The 25,487-nt window shown below is 34.4% G+C and overlaps 1 protein-coding gene across 3 annotated transcripts in view; it reads right to left on the reverse strand.

The window, feature by feature from the left end:
- Nucleotides 1-25,487, reverse strand: part of LOC102874200 (RNA-binding protein Nova-1-like) — a 150,672-nt gene that overhangs the window by 12,238 nt on the left and 112,947 nt on the right. For 2 of the 3 annotated variants that reach the window (XM_006889962.1, XM_006889964.1), the window contains one exon: nucleotides 17,800-17,871. The exons of the other annotated variant lie outside the window; for it this stretch is intronic. In XM_006889962.1, coding sequence (XP_006890024.1) covers nucleotides 17,800-17,871 — 72 coding nt within the window. The remainder of the gene's footprint in view (nucleotides 1-17,799; nucleotides 17,872-25,487) is intronic. 3 annotated transcript variants of the gene reach the window in all.

A 25,487-nucleotide genomic window follows, 5' to 3' on the forward strand; every position in this document is an offset into this window, starting at 1 on the left:
ATGGGAACAAATATAGATCTCTTCCAGTCAGTTGGCCAAGTGGTTGTTCTCCATATTTCTTGGCACAACTTGGTGAGCACATTCAGGTCAACAAGAATATGCTGTAAAAAATTTTTAAAAAGTATAAATCCACCCTGAAAAAAATACTGATTTACACAATGATATAAAAATGGGCTTGAGCATATCAGAGAACTGAGGTCGGACCAGGGTATGGCAGGTACAGATCTGTGAGTCATAGTTAATGCGAGAGCATGTAATGAAAACACATAACTGTATCATATACATTTCCTTAGAAATAATTAGAATGATCAGATTCTTCAGGACTCTTTTAATACAGTTATATACATGTTTATGGTTCATATGCATGTGTGTTGTTTCATATATTTGATGAGAATGATTATTTTATTTGTGAATATGAATGTATTTTATTTGTAACCTAGCTTGCATTATTTTAATTGAAATGGTAGACTTTTAAGCTACATCCTGTTCAGCCAGTCCATAGAAATTGGCCTATTTAATCTTTAAAACACTGTATAAAGTGCATTATATGAATGCACTTTATCATAAATTATGACATAATTTAAAAAATTAAATCCTTAATCCAAAAAAATGTGCTATTAAAATTGCAGGATGACTTAGTGATAACCTGTGTTATGCAGATGACATTATTTTTTTTGTTGGCTGAAAGTGAGGAGAATTTGAAGTGATTGATGCAGAAGATCAAAGAGTACAGCCTTCAATATGGACTGTCTCTCAATGTCAAGAAAACAAAAACTCTTAACATTAAACCTGCAGGCAACATCAAGATGGAGAAAGATTGAAACAGTCAACTTATTTAACTTGGATCCACAATTAACACAGCTGGTATCAGCAGTCAGGAATCAGAAGATGTACTGCACTACGAAATTCTACAGTTATGAATACCTCTAAATTTTTGAGGAGTAATTACATCAGTTTGAGGACTTGGTGTGTCTGATTCAGGTCATGGTCCTGATCACTTGCTATGCATCTGAGAGCTGGGCAATGAGTAAGTATGACAGAAGATTTGATGCCTTTGAACTGTGGTGTTAAGAGTACTGAACATTCCATGGACAGCCTACAGAACCAATATGTCTTGGAGAAAGTGTAGACAGAGTGCTCTTGGATACAAAAATGATAAAGTTTCACCTCATATACTTTAGACATGTTGTTAGGAGGGCTAATCCTTGGAGAGGGACATGATGCTCAGCAGCAAGGTAGAGGGCTGGCAAAGGAGAGGAAAATCCTCAACCAGGTGGACTGCCACAGTGACTGCCACAATGGGCTCTAGCATGTCAGGAACTGTGAAAATAGCGCGGGGTTCAGATTTGTTCTTCGGAGACACATGAGAGTGCTTGTAACTGAAGAAACTCTCAGTGGTGTCAAATCGTGGTGTTTAGAGAGTCCTGAATGAGGGGATTAAGGAAGTAAGTATAAGTTCTGGGTGGTTTTTTTTCTTTTTTACATCATGATAAGCCTTATGAGTATGCATATGGTTTCCTATGTGCTCTATGTAAGTTATGGATTTGGTGATAGTCAGGGTTCTGCTATTTCATCCTCTGTTTAAAAAAAAGTTTTGCTGTCATTGTGTACTCTTGAGTCAGTTGACCCTTTGACAGGTTTTCAGAGGCAGCTAGTTATGCGTAATGAGACTGCCCATCCTGGTCTCACACAGCTAGTGGTCTTGAACTGCATGCCTTTGGGACTGCAGTGCAGATTCTTGCTACCAGGCCACCAGAATGCTCCTGCCATGATTCTTAGTGGTTTGGAAATTATGCATTGATGGAATTAATAACATGATGTGATCAATCAGGTGTAAGGGGAATACGGTAACACTTACAGGTCATAGCTCTGATCTAAGTAGTGTTTCCCTGGATGTGGGCTGCATCTTTTAACTTATAATAAATCAAAAGGGAGAAAAGAGAGCAGAAGATGAACTTAGCACCAATAATAAAAACCTGTAGTGGAGTGTAACTTTAGTTTATGCCAACTTAGCTTATGCTAAGACTCTTCCACATTTGGGAAAGATTAATGCCAAGACAGGCAAATCTCCAAAGAAGATGCTGGGTACATAGGCTCAAAGGTGACCAGTAAAACTCCAAATTTACCTATTAATTGCTCAATGTATTCTATATTAATTCTTCTCTTCAATATGTGTATTTGTTTATTCCAAATGACTAATATTTTATCTGTGTTTCCTCCTGCCCCTGCATTGCCTCTTCCCTCAAATTCATACTATTTTTGATTGTCTTTAGATTTTCTGTACTATTTCCTCGTTCAGTTAGTATTCCTATGTGGTCTTAAAAGCTTGTGAGATGTCACCCAAAATACATATTTGTCTATATTTTTCTGAGCTGAGAAATTTAAGGGGCAGGGAGACCAAGTCAATATTGATGAACAGTATGGGTATAGAGAGTAATGATGGTGGCACAGTGAATTATGTAACATGAACACAAGACCACAAAGTATAGGTGACTTCATCAGTATATTGAGCTCTGGTGGCACTGTAATTAAGGTATTTAGATATTAACCAAAAGACTGACAGCTGAAACTTACCAGCTGTTTCAGGGGAAAAAGATGTGACAGTCTATCTTTGTAAAGAGTCCTAGAAACCATTTGGGGCAGCTTTAACCTGTCCAACAGGGTTATTATGAGTCAGAATCAGTGGCAACGAGTTTTTACTTTGCTTTTTTCTTCGGTTTTAAAGGCTGTATCTTGACATTTAATTATCTGTTTCCTAATTGAACAAGCTGATTATCTTGTAAAAATTAATTAGGTAATTGATGTTGCTGCTATGTGCCATAGAGTCCCCTGCAACTCATAGTGACCCTATGTACAACAGCCCTAAACCCTGCTCTATTCGGTGTCAATCTCATTGTCTCCAACACACTTACTCCCATTTCCCCAGTCACTGAATCAATCCACCTCAAAGAAGGTCTTTCTCTCCTGCGTTGTCTCGCCACCCTCCCAAACATGACATCCCTCTTCAAGGACTGGTCCCTCCTTGCAACATGTACAAAGTATGTCAGATGAAGCTTCAGAATTTTTGTCTCCAAGGAGCAGCCTGGTTTAACCCTCTCTAGGATGAACCTGTTCATTTTCTTAGGAGTCCATAGTATATTCAATACTCTTCTCCAACACCACAGCTCAAAGGCATCAATACTTCTGTTCTCCCTAGTCATCGTCCAGCTCTCTGACACACTGCTTGTGATTATGAAGACCATGGCCTGTATCAAGCGGACCTTAGTCTCCAGAGTGACACCATTGCTCTTTAGTACTTTGGAGAGGTTCCTAATAGCCGACTTTCCCACTGCAGTATGTCTTTAAATTTCCTGGCTGCTGGTGCCAAGTGTGTTGACTGGGGAGCCAAGCAAAGTAAAGCTGTTAACAATCTCAATCTCTTCCCCATCCATCTTGATGCTGCTAACTGGCCAAGTGGTAACAATGTTTGTATTCTTGATATTGAGCCTCAATCCATATTTAAGGCAGCAGTCCTTGACTTTCTGCAGCAAGTACTTCAGGTCCGCCTCAGTTTATACAAGCAGGGTTGTGTCATCTGCATAACACAGATTGTTAATGAGTCTTCCTCCAATCCTGATGTCACACTTCTCTTCATACAGCCCAGCCTCCTAGATGATCTATTTTGCATATAGATTGGAAAAGGTATGGAGATAGGAAACATCCCTGGTGTACTCCCTTCCCAATTTTGAACCATGCAGTGTTTCCTTGCTCTGTTCTGATGACTGCCTCCTGGTCCAAATATAGGTTTCACATTCGCATAATCATGTGTTCTGGGATTCCCATTCTTCTCAGAGTCAGCCACATTTTGTTGTGATGTCGCCTTTCTTTGGAATGGAAACAAATATGGATCTCTTCCAGTCTGTTGGTCAGGTGGTTGTCCTCCAGATTTCTTGAGACAACTTGGTGAGCTCATCTAGGGCAGCATCTTTTAGTTGAAATACATAGTAATAAATTCCAGGAAGGAAATAAAATGTTTTGGTATAGAGGTAGGGAGGTGAACATAAGATATCAAAGGGCAGCATGGGAAGATAAAGTATTGCAATAAAATGTGCAAAGAGCTAGAGCCAGAAAGTCAAAAGGGCTGAACTTGCTTGGCAATTCTTAAGATGAAGGAACTGAAGAACAAATTTAAGCCTCGAGTTGCAATACTTATGGATGCTATGGGCAGAATATTAAATATCCCAGCAAGCATTAAAAGAAGATGGAAAGAGTGTACAACCACTCTCTAAAAACAATTGGCTGATACAATAGAATTTCATGAAATAATTTATGAATAAGAGCCTGTGGTGATAAAGAAGTTCAAGGTGCTCTGAAGGAATTGGCAAAAAACCAAGGCCCCAGCAACTGTTGGCATACCAAATGACATATTTCAGCAAACAAAGGCAGCCCTGGACAACCTTATTAAGTTGTGCCACGAAATCTGGAGGACAACCACCGGGCCAACAGACTGGAAGAGATTCATATTTTTTTCCATTCCAAAAAAAGGTGACATGACAGAATGAGGAAATTATTGAACAATATCATTACTGTAACATGAAAGCAAGATTCTGCTGAAAAGGATCCAAAAATGACTGGAACTGAACATCAACAAAGAACTTCCAGATGTGCAGGCTAAGGTTAGAAGAGGATATCGTACTTGGAATATTATAGCTAATGATGGATCTTGGCTTAATACAGAGAGTACCAGAGGAATGTCTATCTGTGTGTCATTGACTATGTAAAGGCATTTGATTGTGTGAATCACAACTAACTGAGGCCAACTTTGAGGACAATGGGAATCTCAGAACACTTGATGATGCTTTTGTGAAACCTATACTTGGACCATGAGGCGGGTGTCCGAACAGAGCAAGGAAACACTGCATATGTCAAAAGCAGGAAGGATGTACATCAAAGATGCATTCTATTTCCATATGTTTTCCATCTATATGCAGATCAGATCATCTGGGAATCTGGGCTCTGTGAGGAGAAATACAGTATGAGGATTGGAGGAAGAATCATCAACACCCCATATTATGAATACAGCCTTCCTTGCTGAAACTGAGGACTTGAAGTGCTTGCTGCAGAAGGTCAAGATCTGCAGCCTTAAATAGGGATTGAAGCTTAACATCAAGAAACAAAGATTTTCACTACTGGGTCAATGAGCAGCATCATAATAGATGGTGAAGAGATTGACACTGTTAACAGCTCTAGTTTGCGTGGCTCCACAATCAACATTCTTGGTACGAGAAGCCAGGAAATGAAAAGACAAATTGCATTGGTAAAGTCTGCTGCCGGAGACCTCGTCAGAATACTGAAGAGCAACAATGTCAGTCTGGAGACCTAGGTGCACCTGATCCAGGCCATGTTCTTTGCAATTACTGACTATGCATCAGAAAGCTGGACAACGACTAGAGATGACAGAACTGATGCCTTTGAGCTGTGTTGTTGGAGAAGAGTACTGAATATACCACGGACCACTAGGAGAACAAACAAGTTCATCCTAGAGAAGTTGAAACCAGGCTGCTCCCTGAAGGCAAAGATTCTGAAGCTTCATCTGCCATACTTTGGACTTGTTGCAAGGAGAAATAAGTCCTTGGAGAGGGACATCATTCTTGGGAGGTAGCTGTGTCAGAGATAATAACTCTGGCTCAAAATAGAGCAGGGTTCATGGCTGTTGTACATAGGGTCACTGTAAGTTCCAAGTGACCTGACAGACATAACAACAAACAATACCAATAGGAAGGTAATGACAAACTACTTGAAAACTTTCTTCTTCTTGGTTACACAGGGGTATATGTGTGTGTGTGCACACAAATATTTTTATAAATATTTACTTGGATGCTTAAAATAAGAATAATCTTAATTTTCTTATCTATAAAATCAGAAATTGAAAGTATTGCAAATTAAGGAAATAGAAAAATAATGTAAACATTCCAATCTTTATTGAAATCAATAATCTAGATTTTGTCATGCACTGAGTTCTCACTGAATTTTCATCTGATATACAAAATGCATTTAATTTTCCTATTATATTTTGCGGTTTATTAGTTTTAGGTAGGCTTTTTTAGCCACACAATGCATGCAGTCAGATTTGTTTTAAAGGTGTAGAATGCATATTTATTAAGATACAAAGCTTTTTAAGAATTTGAAATTGTTCATAAACTGATTTAGTATTCTATGTTCTAATCAAATTATCTTATTTAAGATATTAATAGAAGTTATATATCTCGTCTGTGCTTGCAAAATATATCTGTACTAATATATCAGTAACTCAATAGTATAAACAGTTAAGTATTTGCATCTGGAGTTGGGATGCTAATAGAAAAGGTGGTGATTTACATCTGACAGAGGTAACTCAGAAAAAAAGGCTTAGCACTCTATATCTAAAATATTAAATGCTGAAATTTCTATGTAGTTCTCTTGACACACACAGGTTCATCATGAGCCAAAATCACTATGTTCCAACGGTTAAAAAAGTAATGAGTTAAGAAGAACATTTTCTGAAGTTAGAGCTTTTACTTTTTAAAATACAATTCTGATACATAAATTCTTAACACTGAATATATTTTTAATTAGCTAAAATACTTACATAAGAATTTTTACATGATTTAAGGTCATCTTCATCGTCAAGTGCTATTGCATTTTAGATGACTCATAGTGACCCTCTGAACAAAAGACCTGAATACTTTAGTAACTTTCATTGTTTCTCTAAGTTCATAGTTTCTGAAAGTAAGTTATTTTGGAAGTGGATGCCAATCGTGTCCAAGCTTGCTTTAATTGGGGAGCTCCACCAAATACTGTCCGCCATGAGTAACCATTATTGCATTTGACACACCAGTGTCACAGTGTTTAGCATCACAGCAACCATGAGTTACCTCTGTACAGCAAATGGACAGACCAGTGCTATACCACTTAGAAGAATGTTTGACCCAAAACAATCAAAACTAGGCCTGAGGGCCATTAATAAAAATCACCTAACTTTGGCCTGGTAGCATTGACTTTCTATCAATAGGCCAACAGAGCTCTCTATGACTCACAGCAATTCTTTGAACAACAGCTCTAACCCATGCCCTAAAGTAGTATGGAACATTTTAATTTTTTCCTATTATTGCTGTTATATACCATCAAGTTAAAACCAATTCATGTATGATTCTCTAACCAGTTTTTAGTGGCAGGGAACTGCATTGGAAGAGTAAACTGTTTTCAGAGGCATAGAGTAAGTCCCAAAGTGCAGCTAGTACATTCAAATTGCCTGCCTTTGAGTTGACAGCACAACTCCTTAACTACTAAGCCACTAGAATTCCTTTATTTCCCCTTGTTGTTACATGCTGTAAAGTTGAGTAAGACTCATAGTGACTCCATGAACAGCCAATCTGAACCCTACCCTATCCTGTGGCATTTTCATCATCTCTGACGCACTAGAGACCACTGCTGAAGTCACTGTGTTAGTTCATCGCATTGGGGTCTTCTCCTTTGCTGATCCTCCATTTTTCCAAGCACAGCGTCCCTCTCCAAGTAATTCTCTCACCTAGTTACATATCGAAAGTATGAAAGATGAAGCTTTGCCATCTTTGCTTTCCAAGGAGCGCTTTGGCTGCACTTTCTCCAAGACATAGCTGTTTGTTCTTTTGGCAGTCTGCTGGCTATTCAGAATTCTTTTCCAACACCACAATTCAAAGGCATCAATTATTTTTCTGTCACCCTTATCCACTGTCTAGCTTTCTGATGCATAGCAGGTGATTGAGAAGACCAAAGAATGAATCAAGTGCACTTTAAATTCACTGAATATGTTAACATTCCCTATATTTTCATTTACCAACAGTGTTTCTAAATGTAATGCATATTAAAAAATACAAGGTGCAAAGGTCAAGGATTTATTATCAGAGATGCTTATAATTAAGATAAAATCACATATTATTATTTTTCCATTAATACCTGGAATAGGGAGTACTGGTGGCCTAGTGACAACAAGTTGCACTGCAATCCTGAACCCATGTGTTTTGAATCCACCAGCTGATCCGTGGGAGAAGGATGGACAATCTCCTCCCTTGTGTTTAACTGCCTCTGAAAAGCTGCTGGAGTGTCATCTATGGGTCGGTTCCGACTCAACAGTACACCACCACAACAATAATATTAAATAAGAATTAACTGAAAGACGTACAATGTTTCAGGAGGGTGGTGGTAGTGTGAGAAGCTGTATAATGGGTAACAGACTATTTTCATATATATGACTTGAGGAATTCCTGACTAAGACAAAATTAATTATAGAACCATATAATTTTTAAACTTCTATTATTTGCCCAAAAGTAATTCTGAAGTTAGCTAATGAAATGAATATTTCCTTTTGACAAATAAATCATCTTACACAAAAAGAAAATATCATTTAATTAAAGGGAAAAAGAGGTGAGTCAAACATCAATAAAGTATTCCATATTTTGTACAAGAATATTAGTAAGCAATTAAAATCTAAACGTAATTTAGTTATAAAGATCTCTTGCTTAAGAGAACGTTTAACTTTGTTAATAGTTATACAAGTCTATTGCTGCTATCTAAAATATATTCTTATTTTGGGTAATAATGTTTCATAAATATTAAATTTTATTAATTAATACATCCTTAGTATGTCCAATGCTTAAACTATTTCAACTTTTAAAATCTTGTACAAACAAAACATTTAAAATTTTTTGGTTTTGTTGAACTGATCTAATGTGCTTTAAGTTGTATTATCTGTGATTTTTGTTTAGAAAAGTCCTGATGAAACTAAAGTTTGAGAATGCAGTTAACAAAGGATTTAATAAACCAGTTCATGTTAAATCTTTAAAAGAGGAGAGTATTAGCAAAAGAGCTTCCCAACCAAGAAATATTTCTCTAGAAAAGGAAAGATTTCTCTTAACTCTCATGTAGATGCCTAATCATCTCTTCTTCTTGTTTGCTGTCAAGTCAGAACAGACCCACTGCTGAACCTCCAGTGGCTTTCAGAGGCCGTAAATCACATGGGAGGAGATTATCATCCATTTTCTCATGAAGCAGCTGCAGGATTCAAACAACAGGTCTTTGGAACTGTAGCATACCTTCTTACCACTAGGCCACCAGAGCGCTAATCATCTCTTAGATCTTTTAAGTAAGAATCTGAACGGTAGATTTTGATGTGAAATTTGAGTTGGTAGAACTGACACAGTTTACTATTTATTTAAAACAAACAAAACCAAAGAAAGATATTTCCAATTACATTGGTATTAAGTTAAAATAGTAAATACTCTTTCTGCATGTTTCCTATTGCTTACTATTTCTTTTTTCAGTTCTGAAGTGCCTCTCTGGTAGCCTTTCTTAAAGGAACCCAGTTAAAGCATCCCACAACCAGAAATCATAATAAGGTAGCTCTAACACACACACACACACACACACACACACACACACACACACACACACATCAGTTACTGATTAAATGTTCCCCTGGGGAAATTTGCACTTTCCATACTGTACATTTTAAAAATTAACTTAAAAATCAATTTTGAAGACAAAAAAGAAAAGTGCTTTGGTTTTCTATTTCCTGTCATCACTCTGATGACACATGAACACAAGAAGCCTTTTGACATTTTGACAGAAAACAGACTGTATATTTTGTTTAATCTTTGAAGTCATTACTTAAGGGAGCTCTGGTGACCCACTGGGTAAGGGGTTGCACTGCCAACCCCAAAGCATGTGATTTGGATCTATCAGCTATACAGCTGAAAAAGATGGGTAATCCCCTCCTGTGTGATTTAGAGCCTCTTATAATCACTGGGTAAGTTGGCTGTCAGGGACCTCTCCAAATTATTGAGGGACACTGATGTGAGTTTGAGGACTAAGGAGAGCTGGAGAATGAATAAGGATGACAGAATAAAGACTGATGCCTTTAAACTGTGATATTAGAGAAGTGTGCTGATGATACCATGAGCTGCCAAAAGAATAAACAGCCTTGGAGAAGGTGCAGCCAGAGTGCTCACTGGAGGCAAAGGTGATAAAAGTTTCATCTCACATCCTTTGAGTATACTGCTGGGAGAGGCTCTTCTTTGGAAAAAGACATCATGCTTAGAAAAATGGAGGGCTGGTCAAAGAAAGGAAGACCCTCAACTTGATGGATTGACAAAGTGACTACAGCAATTGGCTTGAGTATGGCAGAGATTGTGAAGATGGCACAGGTTTGGAAATGGTAAGGTCTTTGCTGGCTCTCCAGCAGATTATGATGTTGTTGTTATGAGTTGCTATTGAATAAGACTCATAGCAATCGATAAACAACATAGTTAAACCATTTCCAAACCTGTGCCATCTTCACAATCTCTGCCATACTCAAGCCAGTCAATTTAAAAGGATTCCTACATAATGGCAAATAAGAGGATGGTAAAGCACTGAATAAGTTTCTGATCTGCTGTATGGTCACTATGCATAAATCAAAGTCAACAGTGGCATAATGGTAAAGTGACTGGTTGTTAACCAAAAGGTCAGAAGTTCAATCCACCCAGTGAAGTCTCCAGGAGAAAAAACCTGGCAATTGAGTCTTGGAAACTCTTATGGTTCTTTTCTGTTTTATAAGATTATTACGAATCAAAATCAACTACATATCAACAGCACATATCAATCCAATTATTCTACATCTAATTCATTATTTTGTTGAGTTTATTCAAACATTATACTTTTAAAGATTAAGTTGTTTCCTCATTTTTACTGTTAATAATGTTAAAATATATATCCTATTATCTATATTTCTATGAATCGACACATTCTATTCTACAAGACAGATTTTTAAAAGTTCTAACACTATAGCATATCTTTTATAAAAAATTTATGACATTTCTTGCCTATTCCTATGTCAGCACTTTTGATTTATAAGTATATTTACACACACTCTCCACCTACAAACATGGATATACACACATTAATTCTTAACTAAATATGCTTAATATAGTGTTTCAATAATGTCTCAAATGCTGCTACGTTCAATTGAGTCACCTGGACTGAGACTCATAGACCCTATTCAAAATAGCTCCAAACCCTGCCCTATTCTGAGCTACTATCACTGTCTCTGACACACCTGCCACCAAGCTTCAAATGTATACATAGAAAATGAAAAAGACAGTTTTACATTAATGACTCATGTTTCCCTGATAGTAGGAAAGCTTAGCATATACTTTTATTTTTATTAAACATTACCCTTCCCTTCTCTGTCTTTTCAAAATCTTTACTAATTTTATAAATGTTATCAATCTGGGAGTTCTTAGAATAGTAGAGATCTAACTAATTATCTATCATACATGTTTAGCATATCTTTTATGTTATTTTTACTTTGTTTATTAATACTAAGTATTACATATTCAGATCTAGCAAGCTATTCTTTATGTCATCCTCAATTGGATAGTACAAAAAAATTCCCATATGATTTTATCAAACAGTCTTCAGATCTTTATCTTGAATTTGTTCTTTATTTTCTGTATATGAAAGAAAAGTCTAAATTTATTTCTTTAATATGGGTAGTGAAGTATACCAACACTGCAGTATTAGTTTAAAAGCTGGCTTTTTTTGCCATTGTGTTAGCCTCCTCTGGTCTCCAGCTACCTTAACTGCAGACACACTGTCTTTCAAATTGTCAACAGCTGTGGGATGGGGATAAGAGAGCTAGAGCTTCCCAAACAAAGCAGCAAGAAATGAAGAAGAGTGGAACAAGATTGGGGTAAAAGCCAGACCAGAGTGAGACTTTGGTGATAGTGGTGGAGAGACTGTGGTAGTGCTGTGAAGGAACTATGGCAAGGTGTGACCTCAGGCTTCTTGCATTTGTCCTGGCCACAATGAAAGCTTTTGCTGTTCTCGCTGGATGCTTGAAGGAGAAGTTGACTTATAACTGGTCTGAGGCAAACCTTACTGAATGACTGAAGAAACCAGGGGCTTCTTGACTTTATGTTGCTGAACTGAAACCAAGACTTTTAATAATTAAGGAATTGTGGTTTTGCTGTTAATGTGGTTTCAGATTGCGATTGCTGGATTCAACCTAGACTTCTACTGTGAGATATTCTTTCCCTCTCTCACTCTCCAACCTTTTCTTTAATAAACTCCACTCTTGGTATCACAATTGTGAGTAAAGTCTGTGAGTCAACAATAAATACTGAACCCAGTGATTGGCAGAAAATGTGCAGGGCATGAAGGGTGGTGTGCCTGAGTTAGCAGCTATCTCTTTGCTACTATGGATATTATTGATGGGGACAGTATTAATATATTAAGCAGGTAGAGGTCAGAATGAGCCATCTCCATGTTGTATCTGCTCCTTTTGCAAATCCTATTCATTAACTAAAACACCTTTTTAAAAATGAGTAATAGTACTTAAATATTACTGTGGATAAAGTAGTATTTTAAATTGTTCTGATATATTTACAAATTCATTTAACAACAAGTATAACATTCTTTGAGGTAGATACTATTTAATTCATTTTACAATTAAAAAAAAAACCACCACCTCCAAGAACACTGAATTTAAGGGTGTTGCCACAGTCATCAAATAAGCAAATGAAAATTATCTGATTTGCAGCAAGAATTTAAGAAAGAGGGGGAAGACAGAAAGTAGAAAATAGAAATTATACTTTTACATTTTATTAAGAATGAGAATAAATCAAGGATTAGCTGGTGAGGGAAGGGAGATAATTATTACATGTTAAAAACTGTATGTATTTGTATGCTGATGGGAATGGTATGACAAAGAACAAAACTTTACAAAACAGGGAGAAGATAGAACTTTTGAAGGAAAAAGAATAAGGCTTATTCTTCCACTGAAAATATTAATTTTACATTGGAGATGACAAGTTTACCTATGGAGACGGATGAAAAAGATAATATGTGGGTGCAAATGTTGGTCAGTGTGTACATGTTTGGTGTGAGTTTACTGGAAGTTGCTTGTAGATTGCCTCAATGTTCTCAATGAAGTAGGAAGGAAAACTATCACTTACCCTTACTAAGAAAGAGTAAGGAGGGAATAACAGATACTATGAGATGGGAAATTCTAAGATGGCCACCATGATCTCTATTCATGGTAATGTTCCTTTTGAGCAAGATCAGTGACCTACTTCTAACCAACAGAATCTGGAAAAGATACGGGAAATCACACCAATTATTCAATAATGTTATATGGAAAAGAGGATGTGTTATCACTCTTTTTGTTAAAAGTGAGTATGTAAGATTCCATCTTGCTATCACACACAGGATAAGGATTTTCCTGCTGGCCTTAAAGAAGCAAATAACCAGGATGTGAATAACCCAAAGGGAGGGCTACCTGGTAGGGAACAGGGGGTGGTCTATAAACATGAGAATGGTCTCTAATTTATAGCCAGTAAGAAGTTAGTACTTGAGATGTATATAGAACTGCAAGAATCTAAATAAGGTGAATCACCTGAATGACCTTGTATTTTCCCCCTAGTAAAACCTTCAAGATGAGAACACAGCCATGTCAACAACTAACTGCCTTCTAAGACCATATGCAGAGGCCCATTCAACCTATTCTTTTTTCTAATTGAGATTTTAATGAAAGTTTACAGAGACTTTGGATTTCCATTCATTCATTGTTGCACATCTTCTCCCTGCCCACTTCTCCCCCCCAGTTCGCTTTTCGCTTTGAAAAGGAAACAAAAAAATTCTTTCATTGTTATACAATCACTACCCATGTAAATGTGCACTGTAGATGCTACTAAGTTTGTTGTAATTCATTATACAAAAGAAAGATAAGATGGAGGTTGAAAGTAGAGAAAGAATCATCTATAGAGTAACAAACTGAGAGTATTATTAAATGACAAAATCAAGGGTTTATTTGAGAACCAATCAGTTTTAGTTGGGTTTCACTGTGACAGTACCATGTGGTGATGTATGAGTTATCAAATTTCATTTGTTTTGTTAGATATAATTATGCCCCATTGAGTTAGAACTGACTCACAGCTGACCTGCCAGCAGGTTTTCAGAGGTAGTAAATCACATGGGAGGTTATTGTCCATCTTCTTCTTGAGGGGCAGCTAGTGGATTTGAACCACATGCCTTTGGGGTGGCAGTGAAATTCCTCATCAGTAGGTCATCAGAGTACCTTTCATTGGTTTTAGACATTTGGGAAAACATTGTATATAACATAATTTCAGATTTCTTCTTGTTGTTGTTGTTGATTGCCTTTGGATTGAGCACGACTCACAGTGACCCTATGAACAAAAGGCCTGAAGCCCCTCTACAAATATTGACATTTATCAAAGTTCATAGAGTTTCTGCATGCATGTTATTTGGAACGTGGATGCCACTCCTGCTTCCAGATTTCTTATTAAATAAAATTATTTCCATAACAGACATAAATTCTGAAATCACTTCCATGTAATTTGAGAAGAATCCTGAGAAGGCCTGACAAGTAGCAAGTTTATGTTTTGCCCTAGTGAATGACTGTTTTGTAGAAGTAGCTAAATAGTTTACTATGAGAATTTTGAACTGACTAAACATAACCAATTCTGTTACTAGTACTTTTGAAAGTACAAACATGGTGCTTCAAAGAAACGATTTCTGTCCAACTATATATTGTCTGCATATTTAAATTCTGTACATAAAACCTCCCAAACCTTACACATTAAAAGAAAACATGTAACATATTAAGAAACAAAATGAAACAACACAAAAAACCATATTAACACATCTCAAACCAAGAAGTCTTCTAAATTTTCTAATTAGGGAAATCATAGCTATCAAGTGTATCAAGAACAAGTGACAGTAAAGAAAATCACATATGCATGGAACAACTGCTCCATTGGCTGATGGACCAAATAAATCTTACCCTCTATAACCTCAAGATCAGAAGAACTAAATGGTGCTCAGTTACTATTACTGACTACTCTAAAAGAAACTACATAAGAATGTTATGTATAGGGCAGAAATACAATGTGGAACAAACCTCAAAATGATAAAAAAAGGCCAGATTTACTTTTTGGACAGGGACTAGTGGAACCCTCAAGGTTATGATCCTTTGTCAACCTTCAGGCTTGGAACTGAACTCATTCTCTTGGCTCAATTTTCAATCAAACAACAGACAGGTGAACACACTGCTAGGGTGGTGGTATACACTCTGAAATAATCAATGATTTTAGGACAAAATGGTAGCATTTGCCCAAAGGAAACAAAATTCAGAAGGCAGGAATGGTTAGGAAGGGAAGAAGAATGAAAATGACAACACGGGACTTGCAATCAATGTCACAAAACAAGTATGTTTGAATTTTTGAATGGAAAAATTAATTTTCATTGTAAATATTCCCCCAAAATGTGCATGTACTGTTGAATGAAAAGCGGGTATGCTCTGTAAAACCTTCATACAAGTCACAATAAAATGCAAATAAAACAATTTCACTTTTAACTAGATAAGAAATTTAGTACTCCCGTGAGAGAAAGAAGAGGGAAAATAACCCAAAAATCCTAAAAAGTCGTTGTAGCAATTTGAAAAGCAGAGACTTTCATGAAAGTAAATATGTCAAATTGAAAAAGAAAACTAATACCAGAACATTTATTTAAAGATAAAATGTGAACAATTTTAATAAGTTGTTTCCTATATTATTCATCTTACAGAATACTTTTTCTCTTTCATCATCACTTGGAAGATATTTCAGAAATAGTACTTGACATTCATAAAATAGGTAAAATAGGACCTATTTTCCTATCTTATTCTATCAGTGCAAATGAATTAATTAGGATGACCTACAGAAATAATCTTGAGCTGTGTAATTTAAAGTTCAAATAAACAAAGACAAAATTACCTTCTGCCATATGGCACGAATAAAATATATTTAGAAATACTACAGGGAACAAAACAATAACAAATTACTGAGAACATCAAGGTAATACTGATGATAATTATAATTTTTTTTAATAAATTAAAGGTTTTGATCTTGTTCTTCAATTTTATAATAATTAATTTTATCCAAGAGATACTTACTATACTTGCTTGTAAAATAATTTAAAAAATAAGCTTATAAATGAAATACATTTAATAAATATAAATAAGGATTTAGTACAGTGGGCAAAATATACAATCATTAAAGATTTCTTATTTCATGTTAGCAAAATATTAGATCTGGCAGAAAAATTTGCAGTGGCATATCTTGAGGATAAAAAGAGACGGTTTAGTAAATGTATGATTAGCCTTTCTAAAAAAATTTATAAAATTCATGTGTTCATATGAAATAAGTCAAAGGAAATATAAGTCTAATTTCAAAATAAAATGATTCAGAAGTTTTCCTTTTTGCAAAATTGGGCTTTTTCTTTGAGAAAGAGAATTTTTTCTTTTTTGTTACTGCTGTTGTTCTTTGTTTTGTTTGTAAAGAAAATGGTGAAGAAGTATAAGAGAAAAATAAAAAAGGACCATCAGTTGTTTTCCCAAGTATATAAATAAATTTCAAATAAGACTCATATGTAGAGTGTTAACATCTATAAACTTTTTAACTTCATGAATATGCAACAAAAGCTTGATTCTCAGTTAATGTACTATCAGTTCCTTAAAAAAGAAGTGCTGGATTTATTTCTAAATATCTGCACTTAACGAAAGACTTTTTAGTGCAAACATATGAACATTATAAGGTACTTTTGTTTCAAGAAAACACCACAACAGAAAGTGAAAATCAACTCCTAATGTAAGAAAATATCCAAAGGGTCAATTTTGCTTCTACTTACTCTATTAAAATTCTCTGAAGTTGCAAAAAAATATTAGAAGTAGGCAAAATAATTCTGATAACCTAATAATGAATCATATAAAATTACAAGTAATATATTTACGGATATATTGTTCAGTGTTAATAACTTATTTGTCAGCTATAAGGGAAAAATGTAGTAAGAGATAAGCTTCTGCTTAATATTAAATAATTCATAAGGTTTGTATTGGCAAAAAAAAGTATCAATACTAAAACTAAAAAAACCTTTCAACTAAATGAAGTTCAACTCAGACAAAATGAAAATATTTAATCAGTTTAATAAATGTATTAGTTAACATTTGTTAAACATACAATGTGTCTCTGAATTACATAAAATATTTTAGATAACGTCTTTGAATGTGTCAAAATGTGACTACATTTCTGAAGAATGACCTACAGATATTCAGTTCCAAACAATCATCACAAAACTAATAAAACAGAATTTTAATTGTAAAATATCCTACTCTGGAAAAAAAACCCCTAATATCAAACACAAAAGAAAAACACAACTCAAAGCTCCCCAAAACAGGTATATTTAAGTTTACAAAAATATCATCTACTGGTAAAAATTTTTACAAATACCAATTCTCAATTACTTTTAGAATGACAGAAATATTTTTCATCAATGATTTAAAAAAGGTCACACAGTAAGGCAAGTCTCAATCTAATAACAAAATGGCATTCACTTTTAAAGATACACCTTTGCTCAATTACTCATAATTATGCATTCATTTTTTCACTTATATGATAGCCTTAATGTATATGCCAAGAATACTAGGACGATACATGGGAGTTAAAAACATCAACTCACAATGTCATTATATTGCTAAGATAAAAGTCAAAGTACTATTAATCTAGCATCTACATATACTTTTGTTCTCCAAGTTAAAAATACAAATAAATACTTAGGGATACTTTATATTTCCTCCTTAAGTTATATGGAATCTGATCATGGTGCATATATGTGAATGAACGAATAAATCCTTAACCCACCATTATCTTTTTGTCCAGTGCAGGCAATCACCGTGAAAAGTATGGTGTAGATGATAGGATGATACTGTACCTGATTAGCTCTGGAGGTGGTCATGGGATCAGATGGAGAGGACTTGGTGGTAGTTGGGGAAGATGGCAATGTCTGGGAACAAAGCAGTTCAGGAGCAAATCAACCTTTATAAGCCTTAAACTGATTATTTAAATAAAACAAAATAAAATAAAAGTAATATAACGAGAACAAAATCCTATGAACAAATTTTCTCCTATTCATTAAAATTTAATGGAATTTAAGATCAACTAAGTAACTAATGCATGTAAATACGCATGCATAAGCATGTAAAAATAAATTCATGACTTGAAATCATGATGGTGACTGATAAATTTACATGAGTATTAAAGGTATCCTGACCATATTCATGAATAGTGGCCTCTTGTCTTTTCCCTCTTGTTTTCCTTTGGGAAAGAAATGTCAAAACAAAAAAATTAAGAAAATCAATGAATAATATGGAAAGAGCCATTTTCTATCAATGAATACAGTCTGGGATTTGAAGAAGTGGTGAAATGAAGTTTACTTTGGCATAAAAGTATCCACCTACTTAATATGTTGAGTATCACCAACAAGTTGATTCCACATGAATTTAGGGATCCATACTTAAATGCAATTAAATTTGCAGTTCTGAGTTCTTAATATCATATAATCTTCTAAAATATTAATTTTTAATAAATTAAAAGCCCGTCTGAAAATGTAAACATTAACTTCATATTAATAAACATATAACTAATAGCATCCTAAAATAACCATAACATTTGTACCATTTTTTCTAAACCCTAAAATTTTTATGCTGATGAGGGGTGTAGCATGATCAGCCTGTGTTGAAAATAAGCACAAAAATATTAAGATTTATGCTTTACTTCATTTTTAAGCACATATACAACATGATATAAAGTATGTTTTATGAGACCATGATATATCTGTTAAAAATATCTAGATTTATTTTAAAACCTCATTTCTTTAAAGTGTTGAGATTTTTTTCTATATAAATAAAGATAAAATAATTTTCACTTAGGAGAACAGTTTTGTTTAAGTCATATCCTCAAGAAAGTTTGTCTTAATAGATGAAATGGGCAAGTGTATAGAGTAATACAATTAATATTGACATTGTGTTTTCTATAAACATGTTTAAATCACAATAATAATTACTCAGATATGAGCAAAAGCATAACTTTAAAGGCTGAGCAGTTGTATCAAGTAGTTGGAATTATTTACCAGTCATATATTTAAATTTTGTATTTCAAAATTCCTCAATTATCAACAGAATAAAACATTTATTTAGAAAAGAATAAGAAAGTCACAGCTCTCCAGAAACAAGATAAGCTTGGCTCTAACTTCAGTCATGTTTTAAGTAGTTTACATCTAAAATGATTGTTGATTCTTAATTTACTGCCTAAAGTACTTTGTGGTAAACTACTATAGTTAATGTGAGTAGCACTATGATTAAACTGTACTAAATAAAAGAAAATGGGGAAAGAGAAAGATTATAGTCAAATACTATTTCGTAGAAGACAAATAAACTAGCTAAGAAGTTTTATTTTTTCTTTTATAAAATGCCAAGGTCATTTTGCCAGAAAGAAATTCATTCTAGACATTAAAATTGCTCCTAATATTTTCTTTTCCATGAAAATATTTTGTGGAATATATACTAATGACTTCATATGACATATGTCTTATTAATTAAATAGTGATGATTTAATTTTTCTAGTTCTTGTTAAATGGTATTGCACAGTATTCCTGGGAGTGGTTAAAATGTATTTTTAAATCTATTCAGTACTAATCTCACCTTAAAAACAAGGCTACTGACTAAATAAAACTGTTTGATGCTGACTAAATAAACATGACATAAAATTAATCTAGGACTATTTCTTTAAATATATACTAAAATCCAAGTTTATTATTTAAATCACTACATTTACTTATTACATCATGGTAAAGTTTACCTGAAGAATTACAGATTCAGTACAGTAGCCACTTACCCTGGATAAAATTCTTAACAAATCTTTAAATGCTGCAAAGAATCATGTGGGGAAAGTAGTATAATTAAGACTTATTAGTATGAAGCTATAGGAAGCTTCATCTTTATTACATGTTTATTATAAAGTTAAAATAATCTTTTATTTAGGTTGACAGAAGCCATGGCAGATCTTTGAAAGTGCTGATTAATTTATTATCAATACGGTAACAAAATGTTTTAACGTAGGTGATCTAACCAAAGGCAAAACAAATTGTTTTCTAGTATCTAGTCATCATGCTGTGAGTGTAGTAACAATTCTCAACGTTAATGAGTAAGAAATTAGATTAATGATATTTTCTGTGGATTTATTTACTGACTTTCTGCTTGTATTTCTATTAAATACTAAAAATTGTATTAATAATAGGTATTACTCATATTTATCAATATTGTCCTTACCAATTCTGATGTTCAAACTAAAAAAAACCCTGTAATTTTAAAATTCTGAGGCAACATAATAAATTTAAAAAGAGTTAAATATTTATTTTTTAGGTATCATAATCTGTTAATTAAATATTTTGTTATTAAGCATCATAAATCATTTTAACATTTTCATAAAAAAGGTGAATATTAAGTTTTGGCTATAGGGGAATAATAATAATATCAAAAGATCACATTAAATTGACTTCATATTTTTATTGTTTAAATTCTTAAAATAAATGTAGTAAAAGAAAACTTGGACAATGTTTCTACCCCTTATCTTTTTAAAAACTTTAAACATACAATCTCTCTTCTTTTTGCAAATTTAAAACAATCAAGGGATTTCAAAAAGTCTTCATTTCAGTTGTTTTCTGAAAATGCTGTAAGCAAAATTACTTTCAGTAATATACAAGTATATTAAACCAATGAATTCAATTTGAAAGATTCAATTAATTGGATTCATGGGGAAAAAAGCCATTGGAGGAAAAAATCCATGGGAAAAAAGGAAGAGCCATAGTAACTGTCCTCAACTACACAGATTACCTAGTATAGAAAAATGAACAGAAGTTTCAATGTATAATACAAATAGTTTATAGCCAAGAGCAGTTAAGTGGTCTCAAGTTCATTTTTTATGTGATATTTCTGATGTATATCATAAAGTTGTAACTAATTGTATATTTGTAGAATATGAGTATATTAATATATTTACTAGAAGATCTTATAGAAAGCACATGCTCCTAAAATGATTTCCTTACAGTTTTAAAATAATAATGAAAAAGCATCAAAATTTCTAATGTGAATGAAAACACTGAATAACTTAAGAATTTTAATACAGGAGATACTTTGGAATATAAAAAAATTTAAAAATTAGAAAAATTTATTTTGATATTTATATTATAGAACTAGACTTCTGGCAATAACTATAAAATGATTACAAATTATAATATGAATTTTTGTTAATAACAATCTCAGTGGACCAGAGGGGAATTCTTACTATAAATAAACTTCATAATGAATACATCTTGCTTGTATGTAGTTCTAAAGAGACTATCAAGGACCTGTCATAAATTTATATGTACAGTGGAAAGAGCACAGAAAAATAAATCACAGTTTATATGTAACACATCTAGTTTTCCATTAGTTAGGAGGTTAGGTACCTCCTCTTATTTCAGTATCTAAGCTATGTACATGACTTGGTCCCAGTATAATTCATGTTGTCCAATTTCAACAGATCCTTCTTAGTCTATAGTTTATAATTGTAACCATTCAATCTCAAGTTTCACCTTTCTTTAAACTGATATTTCTTTATTACATCAATAAAACCTGTATTTCCAAAATGAGTTTTCATATCTAATTCACTTCATCCTACAATCTTCAGTTTCCTAAGTCACTTTCATCCTTTCTAATTCTCAGTCTTTCACTAGAAAAAACTGCAACCTCCAATTCAGTCTTGTGGCTCTGTGGCAAGGAACTGCAATGCCAACTCAGAAGCTATGTGGTTTGAATCCACCAGCCCCTTTGCGAGAGAAAGATGGGTTATCTCCTCTCATGTAATTTACTGCCTTTAAAAAATCCACTGGAGGGTTAGCTATGGTTTGATTTTAACTCGATGGTAGACAAGAAACAAAAATAATTCAAAGCCTAAATTCTCCATAGGTTAGGATCTCTCAATACTCAAAATTTTATCTTTCCACTATTCCTATATAATCTTCTTATCTTAGTATCATTATTTATAGTTATCATTTGCAATTTCTCTGCCCTTCAAACTCTTTCTTATACCTTAGGGAGCTCTCGTGGTGCAATCAATAGTGAGTTGTGCAACAAATCCAAATGTAGTACCTTTCTGATGGTTTGGATCTACCAGTGGCTTTGCTAGAGAAAAGTGAGAAATCTCCTTCTGTGTGATTTGTTGTTATTGTTATGTGCTGGCAAGTCGCTTGCGACTCACAACGACCCTTTGTACAATAGTCCTACACCCGTCACTATCCTGTGTCAATTTAATTGTCTCTGACACACCTACCTCCATTATCCTAGTCATTGAATCATTTCGTCTCATTGAAGGTTTTCCTCTCCTGTGCTGTCCCTCCACCCAAGAACTGGTCCCTCCTTGCAACATGTCCAAAGTATGTCAGATGAAGAGTCAGAATCCTTGTCTCCTAGGAGCAGCCATGGTCTCACCCTCTCTAGGACGAATCTGTTCCCTTAGCAGTATATGGCATATTCAATACTCTTCATAATCACCACAGCTCAAAGACATCAATTGTCCTTTACCATTTCTAGTCATTATACAGTTTTCTGATGCATAGCAAGTAACTGCAAAAACAATGGCCTGGATCAGGTGCACCTTCGTCTCCAGACTGACATCATTGCTCCTCAGTCCTCTGGAGAGGTCTCTGACAGCAGATTTTCCCAATGCAAGTTGTTTTTTCATTTTCTGGCTGCTGATACCAAGAGTGTTGATTGAGGAGCCAAACAAATTAAAGCTGTTAACAATCTCAATATCTTCACCGTGTACCATGATGCTGCCAATCATCCCAGTGGTGAGACTCTGTTTTCTTCAATCCATACTGAAGGCTACAGTCTTTGATCTTCTGCAGCAAGCACTTCAGGTCCTCTTCAGTTTCACCAAGCAGGGTTGTGTCATCTGCATAATACAGATTGTTGATAAGTCTTCCTCCAATCCTGATGCGACATTTTTCCTCATAGAGCCCTGCCTCCCAGATGATCTGTTCTGCATACAGACTGAAAAGGGATGGAGAGAGGATACATCCCTGGCATAACCCCATCCTAATTTTGAATCATGTAGTGTTTCCTTTACTTAGTTCTGATGACTGCCTCCTGGTCCAAGTATAGGTTTTGCATAAGCACAATCAAGTGATTTACAGCCTCAAAAAATCCACTGCATGGCCAGCTATGGTTTGTTCTGGTTCTGTGGCTTTGAGTTTGGTTCTGGTTCTTTAGCAAAGGGAGTTCTGGTAGTCTAGTAAGGAGCTGCACTGGCAACCCAAAGGCACACGGTTCAAATTCACCAATTGTTCCATCAGAAAAAGATGAACAAAGAGGACAATATCTTCCCATGCAATTTACTGTCCCTGAAAATCTACTAGAGGGTCCACTAGTAAGCAGTTCTGACTCAATGACACACAATAACACATTCTTTATCATAAACCGTAACATCTTGGCTTGCAGGGGTTAGTTGAGTCTGTCTTAGTTAACATGCATATTTTTTCTTCCTTATATAATTTCAAACAAAGGTCACATGTTACTACCCTCACAACTAGTCTCTTTACTATTAAGAAAGAGAAATTTCTTGCACAATTTAATAAAATCTAACAAAAAGCCTCAATGATTTCCAATTCTTTTTATTAAAAACTGTTTATTCTCTTTTTTTATCTCTAGCATTTCCCCCCCTTTGTATAGAATATTGTTGTTGTTTAGTACTGTTGAGTCGTAGACGACTCATAACAACCCTATGAACGAAAGACCTGAACACTTGTAAAACTTTCATCATTTTTCCAAGTTTATAGAGTTTCTGGGGACAAACTATTTCAGAAATGGATGCCACTCCTGCTTCCAAGCTTGTTTTAATCAGGGAGCTCCACCAAACACTGTCCACCATTGGTAACCATTATTGTATTTGACACAACAGTGTCACAGTGTTTAGCATCACAGTAACCACTGGTTACAGCAAATGTACAGCAAATATACAGACCAGTGCTATAACACTTAGAAGATTACAGAATATTTTTTACTCTTTCCTCTTATTTTTTTATAGAGTATACAACAATGATTGCTAAAGAACACTTAATATGTAGTAGGGAGAGTTCTACTCAACATTCATAGTAAGTCTACGAAATGGATTATTATCTCATGCTTTAAGAACACACACGTAAAAGAACTTCAAAATAACTTGCTAGTGAATTAAGCCTGGATTTGGACCCTGAAGAAAGACTCCAGATGCTATGTGTACATATACTATCTATAGTGTGACTTATTGTTTCTTTAAATGGTTTTTCTATCTCATTTTTTCTTTTCTTTTCCCTACAACCAGGAAGACATACAATATTATCATCTATATCAAGAATCTTCATTCTGAGTGTTAGATTTTAACTTATGTTAGAATCTATGTATTTTCTAACTTATGGGTTTGTCCCCCCCCGCAAGGGAATAAATCCTTCTTAAAACGTATTCAGTTTGCCTGTAACAAAATACCTATCTATCCTGAAGAGTGAATAAAATTCACTAGTTAGGTGTTACTATTCCTGTTGGCTTAAAACCATAAAAACCAAATCCACTGTTGGAGAGTCTAATTTGACTCATGGTGACCCTACATCAGGTTTCTGAGGCTGTAACTATTTTTTGTAAAAGATCATCTATTTTTCTCCCACAAGGCAGATACAAAATTCCAATCTTTTACTGAGCAAACCTACATGTTAGGCACACCACCGCCAGAGCTTTCAAAACTGGATGTTCACCCTTTGCCATTCAATGAATTCTGCCTCTTTAACAGCCCTTCCATTGGGCTTCTTAAGCTGTAAATACTTACAGGAAGACACTGCACATCTCTCTCCTACAGTGGCTTGGTGGATTTGAACTGCTGAATTTTTGGCCACCACATAGTAATTATTAACTTATTTTAGAAATGTAGCAAGTTTAAATACAAAAGACTAATTTAAAGTATCTTTTAATTCACACATCTATTTCAATTTAAGCACCAAAAAGGTAAGAGCTATCCTATTCTTAAAAAATTACCTAGTCTCTTAAATTTTACCTTCACATCAAACATTTAAATAAGGTATCCATCTTCATTCATTGAATTTTCTAAAAGTTTGGTGAAAAAATATTTACTGAACTTTTTGTTACCTGCATATGTCAGACTCAGAGGACTATCTAGTGTTAAAATCAATTATCAGTAGCATCAACTTGGACAAATTATTCAAATTGCCTAAGCATCAGCTTCCATAAGTATAATAGAGAATTCAAACCATCCTAGGAGGAAAAAAATATAACATATGCAACGTAATTACCAAAATAACCAACCCAGAATAAGCTGGCAGTTTTTCTTTCTCCGGCTCTATTTGTATGCTTGAGTTTGGAGGCATACATGTACTTACATACATTACATCTCATTTTATTACAATGTCTTTCCCTACCACTCTTTCCTTTACAATCACTTATTATCATTATTACAGCTACCTTAATCCTTGAAGATAAAGCATTTTTTATTTTACTTGCTGACAAAGATTAATGTCCCCAATGTATTAATAAGTGC

Source organism: Elephantulus edwardii, unplaced genomic scaffold (genome assembly GCF_000299155.1).
Source record: "Elephantulus edwardii isolate Elephantulus edwardi_28Jun2011 unplaced genomic scaffold, EleEdw1.0 scaffold00084, whole genome shotgun sequence".
Lineage (NCBI taxonomy): Eukaryota > Metazoa > Chordata > Mammalia > Macroscelidea > Macroscelididae > Elephantulus > Elephantulus edwardii.